At 38.3% G+C, this 10,810-nt stretch overlaps 1 protein-coding gene across 2 annotated transcripts in view; it reads right to left on the bottom strand.

Annotated features, from left to right (window-relative positions):
• Positions 1-1,052: 1,052 nt before the first annotated feature.
• runx1t1 (RUNX1 partner transcriptional co-repressor 1) overlaps positions 1,053-10,810 on the bottom strand; it is a 64,753-nt gene continuing 54,995 nt past the window's right edge. For both annotated transcript variants that reach the window (XM_088928761.1, XM_088928762.1), the window contains exons 8-11: positions 9,436-9,634; positions 8,475-8,543; positions 4,407-4,597; positions 1,053-1,817 (exon numbers count right to left, since the gene is read on the bottom strand). In XM_088928761.1, the coding sequence (XP_088784887.1) occupies positions 1,539-1,817; positions 4,407-4,597; positions 8,475-8,543; positions 9,436-9,634 (738 nt within the window). In that variant the 3' untranslated portion in view covers positions 1,053-1,538. The remainder of the gene's footprint in view (positions 1,818-4,406; positions 4,598-8,474; positions 8,544-9,435; positions 9,635-10,810) is intronic.

Genomic DNA, 10,810 nt, shown 5'->3' with positions numbered 1-10,810 from the left:
TACTTAATAAAGAGTTTGCCAAAAGAAGCATGCCCAGGGAGTCTTTGTTACAGTGCAAAATACATTTATGTACATCCCTTGTACAAAACATCTATGTTAGCATTCCGTGAAGCATGCTAGTTCTCAGAAAAGATCCAAACAGAGTGAAGTAGCAGCTCTGAGAGATAGCTTGTTTCTTTTCATGAGGACGACCAAAAAAAAAAGTTGGTTTTTCTTTTTTTTTTTCCGGAACTACGAGAGAAATATCACTAGTACATACAAATATAAAAGCAGCTTAGAAAGTTACAGTTTTTTTTTTTGTTTTGCACCAACAAGGGGTATAGAGCCTAAAGAGGTGGGGTAAGGTTAAACTACAATGCATCTTCACACTTGTCCAACACATATACAAGAAATCACCATTGAGAACTTCACAGGACAGGAGTGTTTTACACCAAGAGAAATACTTCAAAAGTAAAAAATAATCTTAAAAATAAAAAGGGCATGAAAGGCAGGGGAAACATGAAAGAGCCAGAACTGTAGCCAAGGTGGTTTTACTTTAACTTTGCCTTTGTTTTGCTCATATGTTGCTTTTTATTCAGATGCTGTCAAAATGACCAGGAACCAACCTGATAGTCTGGCCATGAGGGCCTCTGTGATCGTGACGCAGAGCTCTGGAGTGAAAAGGGGCAGCTGGCTGGCATGAAAGCTGGAGAAAATGCTAATCAACTGCAGGCTGTGTTCCTTATTTTATTATATATATATATGGATATACAGTTGAAAAGAAAGCCTCTTTTACTTTAATTATGGCGTTTTTTTTCCCCCTGTGCTGCTTCTGCTCCTCTTAAACATCCCGCCGCAAAACAGCTTTCATTTTTCAATCCATTGACCTGGATATTATTATATTTCTTTCAGAAGTTGAAAAAAAAAGGACGAACATCTGTGTTTCCTTCCAATCTGCCGCACATCTGTGCATTTCGCAGAGGGTCTTCAAAGTTCAGTCAGTAACCCACGGACGCCATTCATCTTCCCAGTAAAATGTCTACACTCTATCCAACATTCATGCCCTGGAGGGGTTTTTCCTTCTTTCTTCTTTTTTTCTCCATATTGTTCAAAAGAACAATGTGTCCCTTTATTATATTTGAATATTAGCATTTTTGCTTTCAACAGCAATTAGCAATCCCTTGGTTTGCTGTTTGGTAAAGCATCTGTTAATGAGGTCATCTAGTTTAAAATCCCAGCTACTGGAAAAATAACAGAGGGGAGGAGGTCAAATCTAGTTGTCTGTAATTCTCTGCTGTCTTTTCAGTTCTTCTTTTTCTATGTACACGAAAATGAAATAAAAAATAAAAAAAGAAACAATAATTAAAATAATAAAAAATAAAAAAACAAAGAATATCTTTGTGTCTTTAATAATGGTAAGTCAATATGACCCATTATTGGCCTTCTGCTTATAAGTACTACTTCAAGACAAGTTCTTTCTTTCTTGTAGTATTAGAGTTTATCATCTTTGAGCAAATGAGGAAATGTTTTTGTTGTGAGTTTGTTGGCTGTCTGGTTGCCTAGCGAGGGGTGGTCTCTATGGCGGAGGGAGTGCCTGGGGTCGTCGACCGGGGCGTGGCTACTGGAGGGGTGTCCACGGGACTGCCTGCGCCACTGCTCGGCGTTGCAGAGGAGCTGACGGTTGCCGGCGTTTCTCCCTGCTGTTGGGCCTGAAGCGTCTGTCCGCACACGTGGTGGTGCTTTTCCCAGTCTTTATGCTGACAGAAAGAGCCACAGTAACGGGCTGTGTTACAGCCGCTACACGTCTCGCTGGCTTTGCGCCCACAGTTCCAACAGCTCTGCAGAGACACAGGAAAAAAAATGGAAAAGATATAACTCAATTACAGGGAACAATAATGATAAAATAGCCAATGATTTAAATTTCCATTCATCAGCCAGAATAACTGTGGAGTAAAGGTCCTGCCATTAATAAAAACCTGATTTAACAGCAACATTTTTCTAATTTCTTTTTATACACATTTCTGATTTCCCACAGAAAACCTTTTATTCCTTTCTCTTTTTACATGACAGATTGGCAGCAATGGACGTGTACTGTATAATGCGCAGATGCTGATGCTAAGAATTTAAAAATGTGAAACGTGTTTTTGGTTTTAATGTAATTTACGCAAATAAAATATAATAAGAAAAAAAAATTAAGGAGGCTATACGCATGCATTAAAATTCATCTCAGGATCTGAAACAACGTCTACATTAACCTTTTTCAGGTATTAAAGACCTGCATAAAAGTGCACAAAACCAAAACTGTAAAATTTTCAAATGAGTTCCCTGATACATGTTTGATTTTAAGCCTGACAGTTTCTTTCCTTCTTACAATATGCCTAAGGGACAGAAAATGCAAAGCCTAAAAAGAAGTAGAGAAAACAGCACTTACAGCTACTGTAGCACTGTATGAGGTTCTTGCATAATGTTAAAAAACTTTTAAAAATGGCAAGGCCAGAAACCAGTCAAATAAACAATGCCTCTGTGCGATTAAAGTCAGATGTAAGTAGAATTTGCTGCAAACTGATTAAACACACAGGCTTGCGGGAATGATTATGAGTGAATGCCTTTGTCCCAATTTTCCCATTTCTTTGAAATTGCTACCACCTTTACAAACTTAAATGAGCAATCTAGAAGGAAAAAACAGCGGATAAACTTTTAGTGGTAACGGATTTCATGTCTCATAACACATGCTATATACTGTACACATTACATATGATGTGGGGTTAAGAACGACTGGAGGCAATATATAAATAGCTGTGCAAGCAATCATGTTGTGGGACTGGATTTTCTATTATTATTTTATAAAGAAAAACCAAATGAAGATGCTCGGTGTTTCACTGTTTTCATGAATGAAATTCATTCAACTTTAAAGACTTCAGGACTTCAACTTGGAGTGTACAACACTACAACATATTTAATCATTAAATTCATTGGTAAGAGAACACCATAAACAAAATGTATAACAAAATATACATTCTCAAATGTGTGGTAAATAAAATAAATTGCTTTCCAAAAGTTATTTTTTCGTGTTCACTTTTTTTAGAAGATTTCTTCGTAGAATAAGTTTCCCTACTGCTGAATGTCTTTAGACACATAGGGTTTAACTTCTCATGCACTGTTTTAAAGTTATTTTCATGCAACAAAATTTGTCAAACTTGACATTTAAGGGATCTTAAGGTTTTTCTCTTAACCTCTCTTTTTACCTTTTCTTTCCCAGCTTTGAAACTTACAAGACGTTTTCCACTGAGCTCTTAAATGGGCTAGCTGGCAATAATTTTAAGTGTTTTACATACATTGTAGTAGAACTCTTACACAAAATAAAAGTCAGATTTTCCAAATTGAGTAAAAACTACATGACTCATCTGTGCTTGTGTGAGTAATGCAGAGTCAGAATCTCGATTATATTATTCAGAAGGTAACACACACATATATACAGTATATATATATACACACACATTGGTGTTGAAGTTTGACTGCATAAAGATGATAAAATACTAATTTACACAGCACACACGAATTAGATAATGTACTGCAGTCCTTTAAGGTATTAAATGAAGACTGTTTGTCTCTTAGCCAGCATGCAGCATATTAGTTGGATTTCAGCTATCGCACAAGCAAAAATCCTAAGATAAAACAACTCTAATGCACAATTTATTTTAAACATAAGGATTGTACATAATAGTCCATTACTGAGTGATGGTAAATGCCTTGTCTCCCACTGATGCGTTTAGAAAATTAACATTGCATGAACAATTTTTAAATGAGTATGTATGATGGTGTTAAACGTTTAGGACCTTGTTCACTAAAAATAATTTTGCTTGGTGGCAACGGAAAGATTGATCTGACTAATTTTCTCATGACCAAATTCTAATTATTCACCAAAGCAATATGTATTATTTCCGGCATGCAAATTATTCAAATGGAAAGCAAGAGTGCTCCGTTTAAATGAGGTGAAATATGCATTTTTGTCACTGTTAAGTGAAAAGGCTGGAAACTTTAGCAGATGAAAAATATTCCAATTGGGAAAAGACTTTGTTACCAGCTTCACAATGGGAGAACTTGCAATCCAAACGGAGCCAAGCCATGTAAAAAACAATTAAATTAAAATAGTAAATATGTTTTAGAAGCACCATAATTGCTGACGTGTGATGAAAAGCCAAAGCAGCATCTTCTAGTGGTAACAGGCCTTCTAGGTAAAGCCTCTAAGAAGAGTTTGCCACCCAAGATCTAAGATCTTTTTGGAAGCGAGTCCTGCTGTAAACCTAAGCTAGGAAGCTCAAAGAGCCATCACTCCGAGTTCAAGCTCGAAGGAGCGTGACCCAGGAGGCCGAGGGAGAGCAATAGACGGGAAGCTGACGAAGTGTGGTGAGCGCCGGGACACCCACCTCGCTGGAGTCCTCCTGCTGGTTGATGACGGACAGGGCGTCCTCCGTGGCCTGCCGCTTGGCCTCCGCCACCGTGCGCTCCATCTTGGCTCTCTCCGAGCTGATCATCTCGTGGGCTTTCCTCTCCGCCTCCGACACGGCCTTCTGGAGCTCAGACATGGCCTGGCGCTTCACTTCATTCACCGCCTCTTCTGCAGAAACCGGCGGAAAAACAAAACCCTTAAGGGCCACTCCGAAGACCTCATCTCTTCACACGGTTGCTTACAGCGCTGGGAGGCGAGGAAGTGCCGACAGGAGCACTCACATTTCATTTAGCGAGTTTCAGCTTCCATTTTTTTCAATTCACATCGAGTCCATTTTGCATCATATCTAGTCCTTGAGAACCACATTTAAAATCATGCACAGTAAGACCCTGCACTATTAAACACAAGCTCAAAACATCACCAGCAACAAAACACAAAACTCAACTTTTATGATGCAAGTATGTTTTATGTTGAGATCCTACAAAATATCCATCTTTTGCCCATTACTGTTGTACCTTGCTGCACTTAAACTGAATTCCTTAACACAACATTTGAATTAATGTTGCTCTGGGTTAAGGTATGGGTTAAGTTTGTATTTGAAGTGACTGGATGTCATATTAATCATCATTACACAAGATGCAGAAGTAGATGCATATACAGTACATTCCTTCAGAGAGAACAATTTTATAAAGCTTTTGCAAATTTAGCATCTATTGAAATACAAACAAAACATCAGCACATGATCTTACATTGCCAGAACATAACAGGCTTGTGGACATCAGAAGCATCTGCAAGACTCAAAGTTCAACCATTGTTTATTCTGCATACTGACAAATAAAAATGACCGTTTCCAGAAGTCAAGCAGCTCATATACACGAGGAAAGCTTCTGCTCCTGAATTAGTTTATCCATCATCATTTCCTCTTTTATTCAGAGTAAAATGACAATGATTAATTGAAAACGAAATAAGCGGTAATTATTAACTTGGCAAATCCAGCACCAATTAACACCCTATTAAAACTAATTGCAGCATGTTTCATTGAAGTGTTTGAACTTAATTGTTTAATCCACTTAAAAAGTATCTTAATTAAATTTTCTGTTTAATTAAAAACATGCATTTGTAATTAAAAAAAATTAATGGAGATCAATAACTACCCTTGTTATAGCCATCCAAACAGGCAAATCAATGCATATGAAATATAGTGTCTTTCTTCCTTCTTTCTGTTACATTGGCACTACAAGCCCTGATGCTGGATATGGGTAAAACATTCATTAAACAGCGATTTGTATTTCAGTTTTCCTTTCTTCCATGAAAATGTCTCTGAAAGAAAAATGTATCAAAGCAACAATTCATCAATTTATTTCTGCCAAAGGAACTTTATATCGTGGAAATGTACGACTGAGATTGAATTTACTTTGAATATTCAAGGTGAATTAAAATTCCATCTAAGTGGCAACACAGGACAATAATTTTTTGCTTACGATCAAAGCTGCAGCTTGACTAATTGTATATGTAAATCAGGCAATTTATATTTAAATTATGCATTTCTATTCTGGTCCCAAGGGCACATGCAGATCAGTAAAGAGAATTGGTAGGACATTTTGCAAGGGGCTTGAATATTTATTACCAACTGCAAACATTCTCCAATCTATAAATTTAATTACTATTTTTTTAATTAAAAAAAGCAAAGACAGATATGTTCAAACTTATTTTATCACTGCCTTTATGAAACTAAAACCAAGTCAAGGTTTTTCTCCATTGTGCATGAATAGGACATTCATTGGACCAGCATAACCATGTTATTGCCTGATCTCATTAGACCTCAGTACCTTGTCAGTACTGGGATGATAGACTTCTAAGGAAAACCTGTGTGAGTGGCACACTTTACACTGAACTACAATTCACAAACCAGTTCTCAGTGCAAACCAGTGTGGTAATCAGGGACATAACCATAAGAGCTGTCCCATTCTTTGGATGATATACTAAACCTGACCACTTGATCATTTAAAATCCAGTGGCACTGTTTGTTAAGAGTAGGCATGCTAACCTTACTGTCCTGGCTAATTTCCTTCCTGGGCTTGCAAAGTGTAGGCTACTGAAAATTTTTCCGTAAGTTGAAGTAGTTTTTCCCCTCTCTCGATATGCTAGTAATGAGTATGTTGGTACTGTACATGTTCTACAAGCTGCTTTGGGTCATCCATGTGGGGGGAGTGCTTAAGTAATGGATGAGGTGGTTCCCCTCCTACAGGTATATGCAAAGCATTTTGGAATACTTTGGAATTGAACAATGACAATGGTTAGTAATATTAAGATATGACCTGGCTAGTTGAGACAGCAATAGGAACAGACTAGAGTTCTGAATGCAACACTGATTTATACAGGCAACAATAAGGAAAGCACAGCAAAAGAACAGTGTGTAAGTGACAAAAACCGACAAGGCAAGGTACAGAATTCTGGGTGTACTGAATAGTTTTAGCATGGAGGCTGGTCAAGAGGAAATCTAGGTAGGACAGCACCAGCGCTTGGATTAAGAATCACATTAAATACATAGTAAAGAAGTGGTAGATTCTATCACTGCTGCTAAAGAAGAAGAGGCAGAAATGTGTTCGAGACAGGCAAGGAAGGGATCAAAGTGATGCCAGGGATCTTGGCTGGGGAAGAGGGAAAGAGAGTGGAGGGATTAAGAGAACTGGAAAAGAAGAGCTCCACTCCCTTTCAGCAGTTGAATTTAAAATGGTGGGAATGGATCTAGGAGGAGATAGCTGTAAGAAGGCAGAGATGTGGGAAGAAATCTGAGGCAGAAGGGGGGAAACAGAGGATTTGAGCATAATCACCATGAACGTCATATGAAAAGCAGTGCGAAGAGATGGGAGGGCCAGGGACTGGGTGTGAAGACAGAACACAGTAAGGCCCAGGATGGAGCCCTGAGGAAATACAGCAGAGAGAAAGTGAGAGGAAGATAGCGTGTCCTTGCCAGAAGACCTGGTATGAGCATGTCTCACCTGCGAGTGATGAGAGGGGGGAAAAAAACAGGTAAGAGCAGTACCAGGAATTGTGAGATTAGCAAGGAGACTAAAGTGATCCATTGTGTTGCACCCAGTGTCAGTGCAATCAGTTGAATGGTTTGTTTAAAAAGAGAGAGAGAATAGCATGAGAGCATAGTGGTGTTACTCAGGGTAGGGAGATGTTGAATGAGGAGATGAAGTGATGAACAGCCTTTATTACTATTATACTATTACAATTTATGATATGTTTTTGCTGAACCTGGCTTCTTATTTAGACATTGCATGCCTTATGGAATGGAAAGAAGATGAAGAAAACCCAGCAGTTCCTTACAATATCCAGATGGGAATTTACCATGTCAGAGAAACAAAACAGCCATATATTACGTGTGTTCTGTATCTACAATTGTATCACTGGCTTTCAGCAACTTTTTCAGAAATACAATGCTGCCATTGTGTAATTAAATTCCTTTACCAAATTAAAGACAAAGGGATTTTGGATGCAGTATGACTAAATTCTGCTGTGCCAAGCAAGGTGTTGGGGAAATGGTGAAGTGTTCCTGAGGATGTGCTTTTAATGTGAATTGATATGAGGAGGAAACACTGAATGGAATTGAAGTAAAACCTGTAGTACAAAGAGTAATGCTTGCGGTGTCCAATTTAATGTAATAACAGACAGTTTTCCTCAGCCATCGACCAGTTTTCAGTCACAGAAGGAGGTAAAAAGGGCAAGATTTCTCTAGCTATTTGTACATTTAAAAATGTGTTCTATTTTTCTGTAAAAACATTATACCTGTAAAATAATATTTAGCATCTACGTACAGTACACCCAAATTTATTTTTTTCTTTAACACCTCGTCCTAAAAGCAACCCTTTCATTTAGACTGAACACGGATAATCTCCATCTCCATTTTTAAATAGAATACTTTTAAGAAGCATGTAGAAATATGCTGCATATCTGTGATGTCAAAAACCTGATTTCTTTGTAGATAAAACACACTGTCTGACCAAATGCACACACAATTACCAAAGGCAGTTCTTACCAGCTTTTTTCCAGATCTCTTCAGGCACATATCCAGAAGCCGGTCGGTGAAGGAACTCCCGGTGAATTTCTAACACAGAGAAGAGACAAATGTGCACCTTGATGAGTAAGCAAAATAGGGCCGGGCTTAAACAAGAAATATTAGCAAGAAACACTGAGTATAAGTCAGATACATAGGACATTATGAGCTCAATGAGGACAGACCCATCCTCATTCAGCCTTCAATTATGAAAAAGTCATTTTTTCTACAACAGGGTTGCAGCTACAGTACCTCTAACTTATTCTGAAATTATAAAGCCAATCCAGTACAGGAAACACTGTCTTTGGAAGGTGGGAGGAAACCAGAATATCCAGAGGAAACCTACTGTACAAAGCCTTAGGACGACCATGCAAACTCCAAACCTCAACTGAACCCAGGCCATGAAACGTGAGGCAAAACTAAGATGATGCCTCTTCTAAATTCAAATCCACAAAATTAAAAAGTACAAGAAGTAAAAAATGCTTTTAAAAAGTGAAGTGAAGGCTCCAGGCATTCCTTTTTCTTTGCTAAAAAAACCTCTATTTTTAGTCCTTTTTAACTCCAGTTCCCTAGGAAATTTGCAAGTGTGCCACAGTGCTCATTCTGAGCGGTATCTGAGAGAACATTTCTAGATGAAGGAGAACTTGGGAAGGTAAAGCACTTGGGAGTTTTAGTTAAAGACCTGTGTGTTTGCATAAAATTGATTCAGCAGTAGCTGGAGAATAAGTTTAAAAATATGTAAGCATTAAAAGCACAGGAAAGGATGCAAGAAACTAATACCTACACGTACTGTAGGAGGCTGTTGTTCGGAAATGTGGTGAAAGTCTAAAAAATAAAAAGTCTTTTTTTTGCTTATGTTTGCAAGTGGTAACTATTTATTAGCCTGACAGGAAACATTACAAATGTTCTCCAGAAACTGAGCTGTGGAGCCCCTGTGCTGTACCTGTGGTGGTGGAATCCTGGCTGACAGGGCTCTGCTGTCTGGACTGGCTGGTGCTGCTGCTTCCTTTCTTAAGGTCCTCAGCATCACTGTAGCGTCTAATCCAGTAGTTGAGCTCTTCACGGTCGGCCTCCTGACACCGCCTGAGCACAGTGAGGGAGCGCCGTGTCTTCTCCACCATGTCCATGATGCAGTTCAACAGCTAGGAGGGGGGAACACACAGGGCGCTGAGCACATGGACTGGGTCACATGGACTGGCACAATTTATTTCATGTATTTTATGGAAGGGACAGGCCAAAAATTAACGCTTACAGCTTCAAGATATTACCAAGCTAGTGATGACAATGGTGTAACTGACAAAGATGAACAGGGACAATGCCATGGTGCAAACTATAAGAAATTGTCTCTTACAAACATGACTTGATAGGAAAAAGGGATTTTATATATATACACTACACTGTCTATTCTGAAGTACAGTGGAAATAAAATGCATATAATGCTATTTATAGTTTAAATAATGAGCAGATAGGTGTATTGATGGAGCTGTGTTTTTCCCTTGGAGAACAAAACATTGAGCTGAAAGTCATGTGATTTCATAACTTTCAATGATTACTATTTGTATACAAGTTAAGTTAGAATTGGAGAAAGGGGTCGATTAAGAATATGTATAACTTATCATTCAAAAAGACCTTTGAAATTTAATGCAGGATCAATTAAAGTTTTATATCTACCCGAGAGAACCTTACACAACACCAGCAACAGGTGCTAATTTTCAGTCTGTATTTGTGTACATGCATGTGCTCCAAGTAGCATGATGTAGCATTTTAACAGAGTTTACATTTATCTCGGCAGGTCAGTGACTGCTTTTTCAGTAATGAACCCGCATTTTAAACAGAGAAACATCCCAGGTGATTCAGACACAGCTAGCTCCAGGCCATTAAGATACTCGGCTCCCCATCACCATTTTATTTCTCCCAGCAGGAGGTGCTGCACTGAAAAGGGTCATATAGTGGGAGCACAAGACTAAAATTGAAAGCAACTGCTCTGTAAACATACAGTGCATGCTGGGTCAACAACATCGCATGAAGCTGACAACTTGTTGTGCTTTATTCTGTTGTGTATTCTGACAAAAGGTAACTTCCGTCTCCGTGCAGAAGCGCATAAGATGCTGTTGACAATAAAAATGCCCCAATTTAAAGAAGCTATAAATATATTCTTGAGAAGGAACTCATTTGGGAATGCAAAGTATATCTGAGAAGATACAGATTATACTTACTCAATCTTTGCTTTTTTAACACCTAACTCTACCACTCTACTTTTCTGAGAATCATTTCACCCCATCATCAATTGTGTTAATTACAAAGCTTATCTCTTCCAA

The sequence above is a fragment of the Atractosteus spatula genome, chromosome 12 (assembly GCF_055471065.1).
Source record: "Atractosteus spatula isolate fAtrSpa1 chromosome 12, fAtrSpa1.hap1, whole genome shotgun sequence".
NCBI classification, from domain to species: Eukaryota; Metazoa; Chordata; class Actinopteri; order Semionotiformes; family Lepisosteidae; genus Atractosteus; species Atractosteus spatula.
The sequence above is the reverse complement of the archived record's forward strand: the minus strand, read 5'-3'. Positions and strand labels throughout refer to the sequence as shown.